This window comes from Rhinolophus sinicus, chromosome 9 (genome assembly GCF_057876585.1).
Source record: "Rhinolophus sinicus isolate RSI-liver-muscle chromosome 9, RSI-T2T, whole genome shotgun sequence".
In the NCBI taxonomy this organism is placed as follows: Eukaryota; Metazoa; Chordata; class Mammalia; order Chiroptera; family Rhinolophidae; genus Rhinolophus; species Rhinolophus sinicus.
The window spans coordinates 33,050,924-33,069,054 of record NC_142509.1 but is presented as its reverse complement, the minus strand read 5'-3'; the positions used below and the strand labels follow the sequence as shown (position 1 = coordinate 33,069,054).

At 53.7% G+C, this 18,131-nt stretch overlaps 1 protein-coding gene across 1 annotated transcript in view; it reads left to right on the top strand.

The window, feature by feature from the left end:
• DTX1 (deltex E3 ubiquitin ligase 1) overlaps positions 1 to 18,131 on the top strand; it is a 35,798-nt gene that overhangs the window by 4,674 nt on the left and 12,993 nt on the right. Inside the window, exon 3 of the mRNA XM_019734013.3 lies at positions 12,795 to 13,464. Within this exon, the coding sequence (XP_019589572.2) occupies positions 12,795 to 13,464 (670 nt within the window). The remainder of the gene's footprint in view (positions 1 to 12,794; positions 13,465 to 18,131) is intronic.

The following is an 18,131-nucleotide window of genomic DNA, read 5'->3' as shown; positions in this document are numbered from 1 at the left end:
TACAGTCTCTGTTGTTCTGCTTGAGTGTCTTGTGGTGACATAAAAGCAGCCGTGGACAGTATGCAAATGAATGAATATGGCTGTGTTCTCATCAAACTGGTTGTGGCCACCAAAATTTGAATTTCATGTAATTTTCGCAGGTCGTGAAATATTCTTCTTTTTTTTCCCATGCATTTAAATATGAAAAAAAATTGTTCTTAGCTCGTGAGCTGTGCAAAAGCAGGCGGTGGGCAGATTTGGCCTGCTGGCTGCAGTTCACCAAACACCTGCCCTGTCAGGTTTTTCACCTGCCCATATAGATAAGACAGTACTGGTGCCATGGCACGCTCAGCGTGGCATCTACTGAAATACCTGCCTCATGGTGTGTGCCGAGGTACACACGTGTTTGCAGACACCCAGCACCAACCCACTTGTACAGCGCTAACACACACATGCCCTGGCATGCAGCCAGCTGAAAAAAGCCCAAGTGTCAGGCTCGGACCACAGGCGAGAGGCCAGGAGAGGAGAGGCCAGGCCGGGTCCCTCAGGGGCTGCTGTTTGTTCAGCCGGTGCCCCCTCACCTCTCCCCTGCTGGGCTGTTTTCATTGCTCCACACAGGGGGTGAGGTTCCCTTTGAAGCCCAACAGGTCTGGAGCCCATGTGGAGGGAGAATACGGTGACCCTGGGCCATGGGATCTCAGATCACTCACAGTGGTGGCCCCTGCAAGGCCACAACTTCCCTGAGGTTCATTGCCACCCCTACCCCACCCCCTGCTGTTGGGGCAGTGGCCTCATTCAGAGCCTGGACTTTCCACCCAGTCCCCACAGCTGGACAGATGTGATTTAACCACTTCCCAGGTCATTTCCAGATTTCTCCCTGAACTCACATGGCTGGGGACAAAGGGAAAGGCCACCATTTTGACGGACTGGTGTCTCCCATTCCCTTCTCCCTCTACTGCTGTGAGCCCTTATGGCAGCCTTCTGCCCATTCTATAAATGGAACAGCTGAGGCTAGGGGAAGCCAGGCTAAGGACCATCCACAATGGCTGTCCCCAAGGCTCTAAACACAGCTGTGCGAGTACTCTCAAACTGTCAGGCTAGAGTGATAGGTGGTGCCTTGTTTCAGCATCTCCCAAACCTACATCATCGCTCCCTGGGTAGCTTGGGCTCCACTCAGGCCTGCTCCCTGCCCTTATGGGGACATCCTGTCTAAGGACATGCTTAGGCTGTTGGAGACTGGGTGGGGCCACCCCGAGTGAGGAATAGTCAACATCAGTGAAAGCACTGCCAGAATTTAGACTCCTAGGCAGGTCATTGTACAGATGGAAGACTGGGGCCCAGAGAAGGTGAGTGACCTGCCTGAGGTCACACAGCCAACACATCCCAAGCTGGAACCCAGGCCATTCAGACAGTTCTCAGGGATGTAGAACAAGGTGACATTTCATGCTGGGCTGAGCGAGTTCCTGTCCCCTTCTCCCTTGAGAGTTCTGATGGGGCTTGTTGTCAGATCTCTACCATGGCAGGAACAGCCTGTTTAACCCAAAAGGCCTCCAGGGCCAGCTCTCTAGTTACAGGACCCCTTGGGACCCTCTCTCAGCCAAATTTGGAGGTGCTTGGGGCTGGGCCTGACAGCAGGGACAAGAAGTATGATTGTGTTTGGGCTGGGCGGGGTCTGCCCCATGGTGATTCAGGTTCAATTAATCCATAGATGGGTGTCTCCCACTCCCACCTGTCACGCTGCCTACATTTCCACAGACCCACCCTTTTGGCCTCTGACTGAATTTCTGACTCCGGGAGACTCTTCTGATACCATAAATTCATCCTCACTTTTAGTTGACAGTCAGTAGTGCCTGCTCAGTGACAGGCCCTGAGCTGGGTCCTGGGGACTCATAGAGAAGGACAGGACCCCTGCCTAATTGATTACAGAGCCCAGTGGAGGCAAAGGCAGATATATATGATGAGAATAGCAATTGAACCCTCTGACTCAGGAGGCCACAGATAGAGATCTGCATTCCAGCTTGTCCCTTGGCTGGCTGTGTGACTATGGGCACACCCCTTAACCTCTCAGAGCCTGTTCCCTGCTCTGTAAAATGAGAATAGGAATCATCCCTACCTGAGAGGGTTGTCATGAGGATTTCATGAGATAATTTGGGTAAAAACACAGAGAATATTACTTTGCACATAGCTAGCATTCATGCTCAAATAAGAAAATGGTTTAAATGCCTCATAGGAGAGGTACAGGTGGCCTCTGGCCAGGTGACGTGGGCAATGAGTGTCTGGGGCCTCAGAGAGGGAGGACTTCCTGGGAGAGGAGTCCTGGGAGGGTCTGCATGGTTTGAGGAATGCTTCCAGGTGGAGGGAACAGCTTCAGCAAGGTCCTGGAGGAGACCTCAGGCCTGGGTGGAAAGGGGGAGGCTGTGACAAGAGGGGAGAGGAAGGGAGGGGGTAAGGGAAGTCTGTTGGGTCCCACGGGGCCTGGCTTGGCTGCCAGCTGCTGCCCTTGAGTGGCCAGGCCCCGGGGGACCCAGAGCCATGCTGCAGGACCAGCTTCATTAATCATGGGTGCTCTGAGACCAGAGCTGGACAGGGGCTGATGCAGACAGTACCTTTCAGTCCGTCAGGGCTCCAGCCACCCAGCCAGTAGGGATCACCCCATCTTACACATAGCAAAGCCGAGACCCCGAGGGTGGGAAGCCACCTGCCCAAGCTCCGAAGAGGTGGGTCAGATTCAGACCCAGGTCTGCGGCGCCCACCCCTCCCCAGGCCCCGCTGCCCCAGCACCTTGGACAGCACCGCCAGGGCCCGGCCCGCTCCAGCAGGGTTGGTATGAGCGATCCTGGGCCGGGTCTTCCTCACAACCCTCTCTCCTCTCAGGTCCTGGCCTCCTCTCCTCCCCTCCTCCCCTCACCTTTTCCTTCTTTCTCCCAACCGCTGTACTCTGACCTAGAGATGAGGGAGGTGGTAGGGAAGGTGATGAGAGCTGTGGTGGGGGAGGGCATGGGGCTATGATTGGCGCTGTTAACGGTAAGGTGAAGTGGGGGGCATGATACAGGCGGCCATGATGGGCAGGTAATAGTAGCTGTCTGTCATGGAGGGAGTGATGGGGGAGGCAATTAGGGGTGCTGTGGGGGTTGTGGTGGAGGGTGGTGAAGAAGGTGACAGAGTGGAGAGGGAGACCTGGGGGCTATAGTGGGGAGCTGAGCAAGGACGTGATAAGAGGGTAATGAGGAAAGATCAGCATGGGAAGGTGAAGGGGTAGGACTGGTCACAGCGGAGACACCCGCTCGCTCAGGCCGTAGGATGCGGTCCCTACCCTCCTCCTCTGCTTGGACTTCTCAGGGTGTGGATAGTGCCCAGGGCCCTCCCAGGCCCCCCTCCCCCCACATCTGCGTTTCCCTGGGCCTCCCTCCTTCCACTCACTCCAGCATCATACCCAGTAGCCATTCACCAGGACAGCCTCCAGACCCCAAGACAGCTGCCCCCCATGAACCCTCCCAGCCTCCTGGTTGACACAGACAGCCCACCAGCCCCCAACTGCCCCCGACTGATACCAGCCAAGAACATGGGGCCCAAAATCTGGGAACAGCTGCCTCAGGGAACCTTGTTGGGGAGGCCCAGACTCCAGATTCCCTTCCTAGCAGCTTGCTGATAATTGGGGGGGGGGGGTCTGTGACTTTGGATAAGTCACACTCCCTCCCCTCAGCCTCAGTTTCCTCCTCTGTAATATGAGTCCAACAACAGTACCTATCTCATGGGACTATGGTCAGTATTCACTCATTCATTCAGCAGGAATTGAATGAGCACCTACTATGTGCCAAACACTGTCCCGGGCACCAGGGATGCAGCCTTGAATAGTACAGATGTAAATCGCTGGCCTGCAGGCCCTTCCGTCTGGTGGTGAGTGATGGGTGTGATACAGAGGCCGGACACTGAGGAAGTCCTGGGATATGGGGCTGCTCCTGACCTTGGAGCTGCCAGGCTGGGGGCTGAGTTTCCCTGGGTCCTGTGTGGCTGTGTCCTTGCTTTGCCACCCTAACCAAGTGCCACTCACTCTCTGGGGTCCCCCCATGGTACCTCTGGAGCTACTCTAGGATGCCACCTCCACCTACCTGGGCAATAGTGGCAAACGGGTAATGGGGTCTGGGAGGGAGTCTGGCGCCAGGCCCTGGAGCTAAATGCCATGAAATGCAGAACAAAGGACAAGGCAATCAAAGGAGGCAGGGCAGGCGGCCAGGACAGTCCTGCCAGCAACCGCAGCATAGCCACCTCTTCTCCTGATGACAAGCCCGGCCCCGCCACCACTGAGCCCGGGTCCCCTCTTCCTCCGACTGGAAGCAGAGCATGCCAGGGGACGCATAGCATTTACCTGAAATTACACCACAATGGAGCCCGCCCCAGTGCCTCTTTTCTATGGAACAAAGACTCATTCATGCCCAGGTGGTGCTAGTCACCTGGTACTGCGGAAATGAGAGTCAAGGGGCCTGGAGTCAAGATCTGTCTCGAATTGGTGGGGATTTGGACCAAGTCCCTTCCCCCGTCTCTAGGGCCCAGTTCCCTAACCAGACAGAGTCTGAAAATTCCAATGGTTACAGGGCCTGGGCATCTAACAGAAGTGTGTGCAAGTGGCTGGGAAGGCAAAAGTTTTCAACTGTGGTTCTCTAGTGCCTGGTACACAGTAGATACTCAGTACATACCTCAAGACGTGAACGGGGTCACTGTTACTCAGCTGCTGCTAACTGCTGCCAAAAAGGCCAATCCCGGCAGCCATGTCTTTGGATATTTGGGGATTTTTTTGAAATCCAGACTTGAGCGAGTCCACCCCAGTTTTTAAATGCCTGGTCACTGTATTTTTTTTTCAATGTAACCAGTATGTGGACTAAAGCAAAATCACATCCACCACTAACTTGTAATCTCCGGCCTAACCATCTGTAGCATTCAGTTAGGTTCACTCATGTGTATTTGGTCATTCATTCATGTAGTCATTCAGCTAGCATTTCCCAAGTGCCTGTCTCCCTGTGTTCTGGGCTATGGAAGGCTGCTAAGGTGGCTGAAAGGCAGGTGGCTCCCAGGGAACACAGACGCCTCAACATTTTGTAAGCTCTGAGCTCGGGAGTACTACTAGCTGCAAGTTGGTATGGGAGCCCCAAGGAGGGAGAGATTCTCCCTAAGGATGGCAGAGAAGATTCCAAGAGGAGAATGCTTGAGCTAAATCATGAACGTTGCGTTCATGAACTCGGCAGAGAGGAAAGTGGAGTGGGTGGGTGGAAGGGCATTCCATTAGAGGGAACAGCATATGCAAATACACAAAGACATAACCATGCAGGATGTGTTCAGAGAATAACCAGAAGTTTGGTGTGGTTAGGGTGGGAAGCTGCGCAGCCCACTTGTGATGGGCCTTGAACATGAGCTGAAGAGCCTAGACTGATTCCTACGGGCACAAGGGAGCGATTGATGGGTGTTGAGCGGAGGAGTAAACAGTCAGATTTGAGTTCCTGAAGCATCCCTCTGGCTGCCATGTGAGAATGTATTACAGGGTACAAAGGGTGGTAAGTGGGACACAGGACAGCGGCTGCAGCAATAATCTAAGCAAACAGTAATGGTGGCTTGGACCAGGGTGGTGCCAGTGGAAGTAGGAATAAATTCAAATCTGGCTGGGTTAAATCCTGTCTTTGTAGCTTAGTACCTGTGTGACTTTGGGCAAGTCACTTCATCTCTCTGTGCTCAGCATTTGTACAGGGCAATGATAATAATGGTACCTGCTCTAGACAGAGTGTTGTGTGGATTGAGCTGACATATGTGAAGCACTTAGAACAGTGTCTGGTACACAGTAGGCCCTCTGTGAGCATTTACTGCTATTATTAGTAGTAGCATTGCCATCATCGTTATGTCGATTTCATAGATGAGGAAGGAGAGGCTTGGAAGGGGCAGCTCAGTTGCCCAAGACCACACAGGGCGCCAGGAGACAGACGACTGTCTGCTCCTTCAGTCCCACAGACCCTCATTTTCCTCTCTTGGTTGTTGCTGCTGTACCAGATGGTCTGAACTTGAGTGTGTTGGAAGCCAGGTGACCAGGAAGCCCTCACACGGCCCATAAAGTGGGCAGAGCCAGCTTCCAGCTGCCAGCAGCCTCCAGGGCAAGGGCCTTTCGAAACAGATGTGAAGGTGGTAGCCTCTCAAACGCCATGCAGCCCCTCAGCCTTCCCCAGGTACAGCTGGAGATGCCCCCCCTTCCAGCCACTGCTGCCCTGGCCTGGCTGCCAGCAGACCCTGGGGAACCTGTGCCAGCTTCAAACGTGCAGAAACCACTAATGGGCTTCAGCTCAGCTTGATGAGCCCTCTGGGAGAGTTTGGAGGGAAACAACACTGTGGGATTATTGATCACAGGGTGGGAGGGGGAGGTGCCCTGGGTCCATAGGCTGCAGTTCGAACCCCAGCCTGGCCTGGACTTCCATGTCTTCCAAGGAGCCTCAGTTTCCCAATCTACCTGCTAATAATAGTGCTCAAAATCCCCTAGGGCTGTTGTGATGAGTGGACAGTACACATAAGCCCTTAGCTTGGTGGCTGGCACAGTGGGAGCACTGGATAAATCAGGACGGTTATCGCTATGGCTGCTGTTGTTGCCGTCAGAGGGAGTTAGCCAGCCAAGCAGGTCACCAGCCAGGGAGTTCAGGGAGAGGGCCTAGCCACAAAAGTGTGTGCCAACGATTGTTATTGTTACTTCTGGGTTGGCGGAGGATTCGGTAAAGTCCCTCACTGGGGCCTGTCATCCAGTGGGTGCTCAATTCATGCTCAATCTACTGCCCATCCCCTGGTCACAGGACTCAGCCTGCAGGAGACCCCCCCCACCTGACAGGATATCCCATGACTGCCTCCCACTGGTCCCCCTTCCCGTCAGAATCTGGGTGCCCCCAAGCTGAGGTCACTTCCCGCCGGGAAGCCACCCCAGAGGGAGGGGTTCCCTGCTGGGCGTGGGCCTGGCCCAGGCAAGGGATGAGCCTTTTGGAGGCTGAAGGGCAGGCAGGAGGGCTCAGGGCCTCCCCTTTCTCCACAGAGTCAGCTTTTTCTTAAAAAAAATAAAATAAAAAAAAAGCTGGGAGCTGAGACACCCACACACCCCACCTCTAGACAGGGGTCCAGATCAGAACCACATTCTCAGGGCAGAAACCTCTCACAAAGAAACCGCTGACAGCAAAAGTGAGGTAGTGAGTTCCCCATCACTGGAGGTATCCTAGGCTGGGCTACCACTTGACTGAGTTGAACCCCTAAGAACCAGTCCATCCTGGCCTTTCCTTTGCTCCATGAATAGAGCATCCTTCCCAGCCCTCCCAAGATTTTACTTCTCTGAGCCTCGGTTGCCTCATCTGTAAAACTTTGGTCCCTTCCTGGAAGGAACTGTGTGAGGATAAAATGAGTTAGTGCAAGGAAAGTGCTGAGCACAGCATCTGGCCTACTGTGGGTGCTCAGTCAACGTTGGCTCTATTGTCACTGCAGTAGCTACTGTCCACCCCCATTGTCTCTCCCTCTTCTCTTGGCCTTGCTCTCCGTCTCTTGGCCTTGCTCTCTTTTTCTCTCTGACTCTCCACAACTGTCTCAATCTCTAGGTTTCAGGATTTTGTTTCTTTATGTCTCTCAAACTTGCTTTGTCTCTCTGCCCCCAGCTCTCCTGTATTTGCCTCAGCATTACCCATTTTGATCTTAGCCTCTCCTGACAGTCTCTCTTGCATGTGTCTCTCTGTCTCTGTGTCTTTCTCCTTATCTCTCACTCCCCCGGAATCTCAGTCTCTCTCTCTCTCTCCTTGTCTCTGCTCCAGGCATGAACTGGTCACTGGCTGCAGTGGCCGCCCCCACACCCGGTCTCTGGGGCCCAGCTCCTGCAATCCTCCAGCTGACATTTGGCTAAAACCCCTTTCCCCTCAGTGCAGCTGGAAGAAGATTGGAATTTTTCAACCAAACATTTTTAAGAAATGAAGGGAGGGTGGGGGTCAGACAACCATAGGAAATGCACAAAAACAGGCCCAGAAATGGTGCATGCTTGACACAGGTTGCTAACTGCCATGGGGACGCAGCTCCACATGGCCAGTGCAGCTGGGAGCCCGTGAGGCCTAAGGCGGGGGGCGGGGGGGGTCTACTCAAGGACAGCAGCAGAGTGGGTCAGTGAGAAAGCCCAGCCACCTCCAAGCCATCAGTCTGAGGTCCTTCCGTCTCTCAGGCTGAACGACCTCCAGCCCCATCTTCGACCCATTGTTCTTGCTGAAAATCTAGGCCAAGGCCACTGGGGAGGAGAAGGAATGTTTCTGCCTCTGCTCCCTTGGAAATCTCAAGATCGCAGCCCAGGCAGGTCACCAAGGAACCAGCTGGCCTCCTCAGTCTGGTCCAGGGCCAGTGTGAGCTGGACAGACGGACGGGTGGGCAGACGGGCAGCAGTGGGCAGCAGTGGGCTCTGTGAGGTACGGGACCCAGGAGAGAGGACAGCAGCTGCCCTAATTACTCTAGCTCTCCAGGTTCCAATCTCATTTGAAAAGGACTCCAGGGACGCAGCCTTTAATAACTACCAGTAAACAGGCAAGAAAATCGATACCTGGTAAATCGAGCTCTGGAGAGAGGAACGCCTGGGCTGGCTAGCCCCAACCTGGCCCGGAGGAACTCCCAGAGTCCTTTGTTGCAGAGCTGGCCAACACTGCCCTTCAGAACCCTGTCCCCACCCCCACCCCCACCCCCGGGAGCCTCGTGTGTGCTTTGCCTCCTGCTCCAATCTCCACTCCCTCTCCATCAAGACCAACTCCTCCTCTTTCCCACTGCCTCTGAGCCCCGGCCTGTGCCAAGTAGGTTGCCCGTTTCAGTTGCAGATGCCTCCTTTGCACCAGGCTCTGTGCCTGGTGCTGGGAACAGAGACATGGATCCAACCTGGTCCTTGTCCTTTTGAAAATCATCAACCAGTGAGGTAGATCAAGAACAAAAACGAATAATTTAATGACAGTGCAAGGACGGACATGTAATAAAAAGCTGCGTATGCCAACTATAGCAGCAGAACAGAAAAGTACTTCCTGGAGATGGTGTGCATGTGGAGGGTTTTGTTGGATGAATAGGAGTTCTCAAAGTGAACAGGGTTGGGAGAGGGTGAATGTGGGTAACATATGCAGTAATAACAGCAGTCTTCGCCAGCATTCATCAAGCACTTACTATAGCCAAGCTCTCTGAGAAGCACCTGTGTCACACATGATCTTACTTTGTCCCACAGTCATTCTTTGGGGTAGGTATTACTACCCCCATTTTACAGATGAGGACAACGAGGCTATGTGGAGCAAGGATTTGCACATGGCCTCTGAGACTTCTGAGTTCTTTCAATCACTTCACTCTGCACCTCCTACCCCAGACCCTGCCTGACCAGCTCAGGACTTGGCACACGGAGGTGGTTAAACAAAGCAAGTTTCCATCCCTTTTCCTTTCCATCCAGGGGTCACAACTTCCAGGTGACACACAGCTTTCACCCTGAGCAGGAGGCTAATGGCAATAGGTCAGGCACCTCAGCCTGAAGATTATCTATCAGGAGAATTCATTTTGTAAATGAGGGAACTGAGGCCCTGAGCGAAGAAGATAGGCACTTAGAAGCAGAACAAGAACAGGACCCAGGGTTTTCCCTCTAACCAATCCCCTCTCAGGCCTGTCCTGGAAGAACAGTGTTGTCAAGGGAAAAAAATCAATATGCACACACTCAATTAAAATGATAAATCAGACATCAGAATGAAGCTGCCCCCGAGGCCCCGGGGAACTTTCCACATGATTGGCTGGAACATTACAGGAGCCCAGGGACCCACCCCACCCTGTTTCTTTCATATCATCAGCTACAGCTCTCTGCCTTGATTTCCCCAGCTCTCAGGGCCTGGGAAGTTGACATGGAGGAGGGAAAGTCCATAGCCCTTGGGATTCTTTCAAACAGAGAGAGAGAAAGAGAGAGAGACAGCAGAAGACGAGCTGTTTCAGCCCTGGGTAGGGACCCAAGTAAGGACAGCCAGAGTGTGTGCTCAGGGAAAAGAAGCCTGAGCAAGGCGGGGGGGGGGGGGGGGGGGGGGGGTAACGCGGGAATGGACCGTGGTGGGTCCCCACCCATCTGGCTGCAGATTCCTGGGCCAGGCGTCTGGGGGAGTTCATGCAGTAAGGGCCTGCTGTGTGCCAGGAACCATGCTAGGTGCTGGAGACACATCCGTGAGCAAAGCAGTCAAGATTTCTGTCCTTGTGAGCCAGCAACCTAGTCGGTGGCAACAGACAAAAGAAAGTATGCAGGGGAATCTATTAAGTCAGGCAGTGCTAAGTGCTAAGAAGAAACATAAAGCAAGGTAAGAGGGTGCAAATGGGAGGGTTAGTCTTAGAAAGGTGGTCTGGGAGGGTCTTTCCAAAGAAGTGACATTTGACTGGTCTTTCCAAAGAGGTGGCCTTTGAACAGAGACCTGAAAGAAATGAGGGAGGAAACTGAGACCATCTAGGGCGTGGCTAGGTCGTTTTCCAGGTGAGGGAACAGTAAATGCCCTGAGGCTGGACAGCTTGGGATATTTGAGGAACAACAAGGAGGCCAGGGAGGCTGGAGTAGAGTGAGTGAGGGGGGATTTTGTAGGTAACATGGGACTCTGTAGGTCATGGCGAGGACTTTGGCTTTTGCTGCAAGTGACCAGGAGCCATGGGAAGATTGGGGGCAGAAAAAGGATGTGATCTGACTTGCACTGAACAAGATCTTTCTGGCTGCCACGTGGGGAACAGACTACAGAGGGCAAGGACAGAAGCTGAGACCAGCCGTGAGTTTACTGCAATAGTCCAGGCCTGAGACATAGAGCGACTTGGACCAGACAGAATCAGTGCAATGGGAAAGCAGGAGAAGGGTTCGGAGGTGGGATGTTTCTGAAGGTAAAGGTGACTGGATTTACTGATAGACTAGACATGGGGTATGAGGTAAGAAGTGAAGTCCAAGTTTTGGTGGGTTTGGGGCCCAAGCAGCTGGAAGGACAGACCTGCCGGAAACTGCAATAAGGAAGACTGCAGGAGGAACAGGTTTGGGATAGGGACAGCCAAAGCAGACCTGAGTGTGAGGTGCCTGTGGAACCTCCACAGGAAGGTGACAAGGAAGCAACGGGACACAGAAGTTTGGCTCTCATGGAAGAGGATGGGGCTAGAAAGGACAGATTTTGAAATCGTTAGAGACAAGGCAGTATTTATCTTGATTGATCCAACCCCATAAGGAAGATCTGCCTGTGCCCATTTTAGAGATGAGAAAACTGAGGCTTGGTGACATTGAATCACCTGACCACAGTCACAGAGCTGGAAAGTCAGGCAGTTAGGACTTGAAATGAGGTCTGTCTGCCTCCCAGCCCTGGGGCCCCACCCAGACCCTGTGCTCTGTGGCTCTTCTCACCAAATCCTCCCCACGGCCCTGTATGAGAGGGGCAGGGTGAGTCATGGATTAGCATCACCTTTATTTTCGATATGGGGCCACTGAGACCTAGGGGGACTTAAGGGACTAGCTCATAGCTGAGGAGCAGTCAAATGTTCAGTTTCCCTGCAGACGCACCAAATGAACCCAGCCAAAGGATCTCTTCATACTGGCCCCAGGCACAGAGCAGGGTAAAGGCCCTGTGAAGTCCTGCAGCCCAGATGTTAGGTTATCTCTGGTTAACCCAGAGGGTCCATGGAGCCTTGCCCTCAGGGAGCACCTAGAGCTTTGGGAGTCATGGAGCAGTGGTTGGAGCAAAGCCTCCATGCCCTCGTTTTTAAAATGGGAACCTGAATACCGACCTAGCTGGATTATCATGCGCTTATTATGGTTTCAAATGGGCACTCAGCACGGAGCCCTCTAAAGAGCAGACAGCCAGCAAATGTGTATTAACAGAAGGAGCAAATGAACGAACAGATGAATGAAAAAACAACTAAGTGGATGAAGGAATGGACCAGTGCAGGGAGAAGCAAAAGGCATGAAGGAATAAAAGAATAATTGAGTCCAAAATGGGTCAATGTCTGAAGTAATGAATTCATTCATATGTTCAACAAATACCTACTGAGCAGCTCCTGGGTGCAGGAGCGGGGGATGGAACCGTGAATAAAACAAAGTCCCTGCCATGTGGCGGTGACATTCTAGTGAGAGGAGACAGACAGAAAACAAGATAAAGAGGTAAAATAGAAATTGTGCCAGATGGAGCAAACAGGCAGGGAAGGAGAGAGGGAAGTACGTGCACATTGTCATAGGATGGTCGTAAAACGAAGGAAGGAATGACGGCTTGGGTAAAGGGGAGAGCTGAGGAGCGGGAACAAATGCAGGTAGGAATGAAAAGTGGGGGACTTGCCTGCAGGCGTGGGTGAGTGGACTAGTGAGAGAATTACTGAATGAATGCACTGAGGGATAGATGAATGTGTGGCGAAGGCAGGACTCAATGCCTGAGCTAATGAAAGAAGGATGGAATGAATGAGTGAGCTAATGAAGGAAAGCTCTGCATGCCAACCCCTGTCTGCATGCTCCTGGCCTCCGGATATCTGTCTCCCACCCCAAGTGCTGACTCTGCTTCCCCTACCTTGTCTGAAGAGCCTCCACACCCCTTTCAGCCTCCTGCCCCCCAGGGCCAGTGTTGGCCCTGCGAGGTGAGGGGAGCTTGCGTTCTGTCCCCGGCCACGCGCCATGCCTTCACGGGCCTCGCATGCTGTCTAGACTCCGCCTTTGTTGGCCCTCCAGCCCAGCCCCTGCACTGCTGACCCCCCAACTTGCGTACACCCCTATGTTGTCCTCCCTGCCCCTCGGCCTGTCCTGACCGCCCCCCCCCCCCACCTTGTGAGCACAGGCACCATGCGGCCCGTGCGGCGCAACTTCTACGACCCGTCGTCCGCGCCCGGCAAGGGCGTCGTGTGGGAATGGGAGAACGACGGCGGCGCCTGGACGGCCTATGACATGGACATCTGCATCACCATCCAGAACGCCTACGAGAAGCAGCACCCGTGGCTCGACCTCTCGTCGCTCGGCTTCTGCTACCTCATCTACTTCAACAGCATGTCGCAGATGAACCGCCAGACGCGCCGGCGTCGCCGCCTGCGCCGCCGCCTGGACCTCGCCTACCCGCTCACCGTCGGCTCTATCCCCAAGTCGCAGTCGTGGCCCGTGGGCGCCAGCTCGGGCCAGCCCTGTTCGTGCCAGCAGTGCCTGCTGGTCAACAGCACGCGCGCCGCCTCCAACGCCATCCTGGCCTCGCAACGCCGCAAGGCTCCACCAGCCGCCCCGCCGCCCCCTGGAGGACCACCCGGCTCACTCGCCGTGCGCCCCAGCGCCACCTTCGCTGGCGCTGCACTCTGGGCCACACCCGCCACCAGCCCCACCGAGCCCCCGCAGTCCTCCGGGGCGCCCCCGCGGAGCCCGAGTACCCTCAGCGGCGCGCCCACCCCGGGCCAGAACAACCTCAACCGGCCCGGGCCCCAGCGCGCCACCAGCGTGAGCACGCGGACCTCCATCCCGCCCGGGTAAGACGGGCCCCGGGAGCAGGGGTGGCTGCCCACCAGGTCTAGGAGCAAAGAATTACAATTATCGTATTAATCATAAGCAATATCTAGACTCCATTAAGTATTCACTTTGGTCAAGTGTTAAGGTGTTCCCACTCATTTATATCCATGCTGAGGACCCTATGAGGTAGGTACCATTATCCCCAATTTACAGGTGAGGAAACTGCTCAGGGAGGGTTAATAACGTCCCAAGATCACAAGTGGTGGTTACCAGAGCAACAACAATTAGGGGGTGTGTTCCGTGTTTCTTATTTGCTCAACTTGATCTGTTACCCCCAAATGATTCTGTCATGCCCATATTACAGATGGGGAGGCTGAGGCAGCGAGAGGTGTGGTACGTACCTTCTGAGAGCCACCCAAATAGAGAGCAGGGATTGGAACTCAGACTTGTAGGATTCTAGGGTCTGCACTGTGTTGTCTTCAAATTTTTAGAGGTTTCCGCCCCTGCCCCAGCCCATGCACATCTCACGTGGAGGCTCAAGCAAGCAGTAGTTACTTGTCCAGAGTATTTCCCTTATAGGCCGCACCTGAATTATCACCACTACTTTGGGCTAATACTAGGGTTTTCAAACTGGCCTCCAGGGACCTCTGGGGTGACCTGGGATAATGGCATGACGGGGTCGGGGATAAGGAGAAATTAGGCACATGAAAGCAGACCTCTCTCCTCTTGTTTTAACCAGAGCAGCTCTGTTTTGGAATCTCTTTTATGAATTGGCAGAATTTCCCAGTGGGATTTCATTGAGGAAGGGAACTCAGGTCATTCAAGTTTGGAAATCCCTGGGTTAAGGCCCCAGGATAGCAACCCAGTGACCCTGTCTGCTGCCTCCCCTGGAGCCCAGACTTGGTCATTCTCAGCAAAGTACCAGGCCCTGAGGGAGAGGAAATGAGAGAGGACCTTGGGACAGATGAGAAGGGAAAAGACCAGGTGAGGTGTGGGAGGTGATGCCCAAAAGGAGGGCCAGAGCCATCTCTGCTTGTATCACTATGGCATGGCTCAGGGAATCGACCATGATGACCTCAGACCAGCAAAGATCAGATCTGGATACAATCTTTGAGGTCACCCCCAGGCCTCCCCTTTCATCAAGGGAAACCGAGGCCTGGGAAGGGAGGGGCCCTGCAGTAGGCTGACCTATCTGCCTTCTGTTCCTTTGAGAGTCTGACTGCTTGGGTTCAAATCCCCTCTTGGTCACTTGAGATCTGGGGTGAGTCCCTCCTCTTCACTGAACCTCAGTTTCATCTGTTAAATGGGAGCAGTACTCCCCATTATGTGGAGATGCTGTGTGCCTGAATACAACATCTACATGTCACAATAGTTCAGCAACGACAGGACTATTTTTGTTAACCAGAAGGAAGGTTCATATTGGGGGGGGGGGGGTCGGGGTACTGTAACTTTCCATGGGAAGCCCTGTAGCAGCTGCCACCTGCCTGCCTCACCCTTCCCCTTCCCCTTCCCCTTCCCCTCCAGGTCATTCCTCTTGGCGGGCCCACTTGCTGGACAGGGCCTCTTAGGGAAGCACTGCAGGAGGGGCTCACCTGTCTGGGGACCCCAGGGACGGGAGTGTTCATTTTGGCTTCTTGTCGATAGTACCCTGGCTCTGACTCCCTTATGAAAAGGGAGGGCCTGGGGGCCCAGAATAACAAGAAGAGTGGGACAGCAAACTGGAGTGGGTGTGGGATGGGGCAGAACCAGGCAGGTTCCAGAAACTTCTGCAGCAAGAATGTAAGAACCTTTTCTCTGGGGCTGTGTTCTTATAACCTACTAGTGGATGATGAAATCAGAAGGTTGTAACCAGAATTTTCTTGGAATTGAATAGAATGGAATAGAGTAGAAAATATTGGTCTGTATCATACATGGTAATGGTAAGAATTGGTCCATAAACTTTTGCGTCATTTCTGCATGTGTTTAATGGGCTGCCAGGTGAAATGAGTTTCTTAGTCACTGATGAAAGTTGTGAAAGCCACTGTTATAGAGCAGGCTGGGAATTACTCAGCTTTTATTGTTCAGTGTTAATTCTCTAAATATGTACTGTAGGTGTATGTTCACAGAGCAAACAAGATAAACGGGATCTGACGGGGAGACAGACATAGAGCAAGTAAACGAGTAATTGAACACAATTATTGGAAAGAGAGGGAAGTAAACGAGCAAATGAACACAATTACTGAAAAGAGAGGGAAGTAAACAAGTAAATGAACACAATTACTAGAAAGAGAGGGAAGTGCTGGGGAGGTAGTGGGACTGGGCGGTGTGGCCGAGAAGGAATGGGGCAGTCAGGGCAGACCCCTCTGAGGAGGTAGCCAGATCCAGAGAAAGGCTGTTCCTTACACACAGAGAACAGCATGCCCAGTTTAACTGCAGTGGGGCTACAAGGACATGGCACTTTCAAGGAAAGGCTCGAAATGTGAGGAGGGCTAGAGTGTGAGGTGTCAGTGAGAGGGGAAGGGCACCCCAGGCAGGGACACTGCAAGTGCAAAGGGGTGGAGGTAGGAAGGAATAGAGCAGATTCTGGAGACTACACAGGGGTAGAGCTGCCTTGCTGGAACAGTAGGGGCTGAGATTTTTCCCAAGTGAAGCTACAGAGCCAGATTGGGGGCCTTAGGGGAGCCTGGGCTTGGTGCTTCCAGCAGTGGGAAGTATGGATTATGCTTGAGCTCAAGAGGGCTGCGGGGAGAAGGAAGATTTCTCCATGGGTTACTGATCATTAAACGTGTCCTCTTCAGACCTGCCATGTACCCTCTCAAGTCTCTATCACACACACACACCCTCCTTCCCCAGGAGCGGTTTCTGACCCTCTCTGAGATCAGACATTGGCCTGCAAAGTGGGGGTGGTGACTGACAAGGGCTCCCTCATCCCTCCCCAGCCATGCAGACCCCACCATCTTACCTCTGCCCCTCTAATGACCCTCCTCAGCCAGACAAGCCTGTGTTGAAGCCCCCAATCCTCATCTCCAAGGAACCCCAGCTAAAAATACCCCTGACTTAGAGTGGGGGGGTGGACAAAGGACCCTTGGAATCTGCTGCTGAGTGAGGAGAGTGAGAGGAAAGCAGGATGGGGGTGGCAGACCCTGTTTCCTCCAGGCTGAAGCTTCCCGTTGCCAAGGCAACGGAGGCCCAGGGGCAGCCAATGAAGGAAAAAGGATGGGGTCTCTGAGGAGCCAGGCAGTCAAGCTCCCCCAACTCGGCCCTGGCCCCCAACACAGCCAGAGCCCTCATGGCCCTTCCCACAGTCTCTGTCTCTGTGTTGATGGTGTCCAAATTCCCTCGTTGTAAAGGTACCAGTCACGTTGGTTCGGGCCCACCCTAATGACCTCATTTTAATCACCTCTGCAAAGACCCTGTCTCCCAAGTGTCTAGGGACTGGGCATTAGGACTTAAACAAGATGAGGTTGGGGGACACGATTCAACCAGAAGCAGAGTCTCTATAACTGTCCTTTCATAGCTGAGTCTCAGTCTAAATTTCAGTCTGTTCATGTTTCTCTGTGTGTCTCTGTCTCTGTCTGTCTTTCTTTTGCTCCTTCTTTCCCACCTTTCTTTTCCTTTCAGTACTTCTCTCTCCCTTCCCCTGCTCCCTTCTCTCCACCCTCTCCCTCACCCCCCCACACAGGACTCAAACAGACCCGGAGTCCAGTTCTACCTCTGTCCTTTCCTGGCTGGGTGACCTTGGTTGTACAGCTTCACCTCCTTAGCCTCAGTTTCCTCATCTGCGAAACAGGAGCTAAAAGCACCACTACTTGTGCATGCCAGCTCAGCAGGGCTGATGGCACACGGACGCGTGTAAAATCTCTGCCTGTGTTCAGCATGGAAGGAAGGAGTGGACTCTTCAGAGAGTCCGTTCTCACATCCCATCCTCATCTCAGCCCTGGGTGGGCAACAACATGGAGGCCCAGAGAGGGGCATTAACTTGCCCCAGGTCACACAGCCAGTGGGGTCAGAGTGTTTCCCTGGCCAGGGTTTTTTCCTACTCGCCCCTGTGATGGGGCGGGGAGCCAGCTGGCAGCCTGGGCCTGAGAGACACGCAGGGGTGGGGAAAATCCGCTCTGTCTCCTGAGAGGGCAGCGTCCAGCACTTTGGAACACAGCTGTGGGGCAGACTCAGAGTTTCCAGCCCACGTGGTGGAGGGGAGAAGGGGGGAGAGCGGCAGGCCTGTTCCCATGTACTGAGCACTCATTATGTTCCAGGCTCCAGTTCACGGCTTTTGCATGCACTGTCTCCCTTAACTCCCACAGAAACCCCAGGCGGCACATCCTATTACCCCTATTTTTCATGAGTAAACTGCGGCTCCCAAAGGCTGGCATTGTTCAAGGGCACATACATAGTAGGACTCTGATTCAAAATCCCCCATCAGCCAGGATATTGGGGTGTCCCAACCCCCTGCTTCCCACTCCAAGTTTCAGGCCGTGGTCTCAGAGACCACCCTGGCCCTGGTTCCACAAAGTGTCAGGGAGCCGGGGGTTGCGTTGCCTTCAGAGGCTGAGTTTGGGCCCTGCTTCAGCATCTCCTCTCCCTGTGCGAGCCTGGCTGAGCTCAATGCCCTCTCTGGTCCTCAGGTTTTGCACCTGTGAAGTGGAGCTGGCAACACAGGCCATTGTCCAGCATGAGGCCAGATGTCAAAGTGGCTGCATTTTCAAGT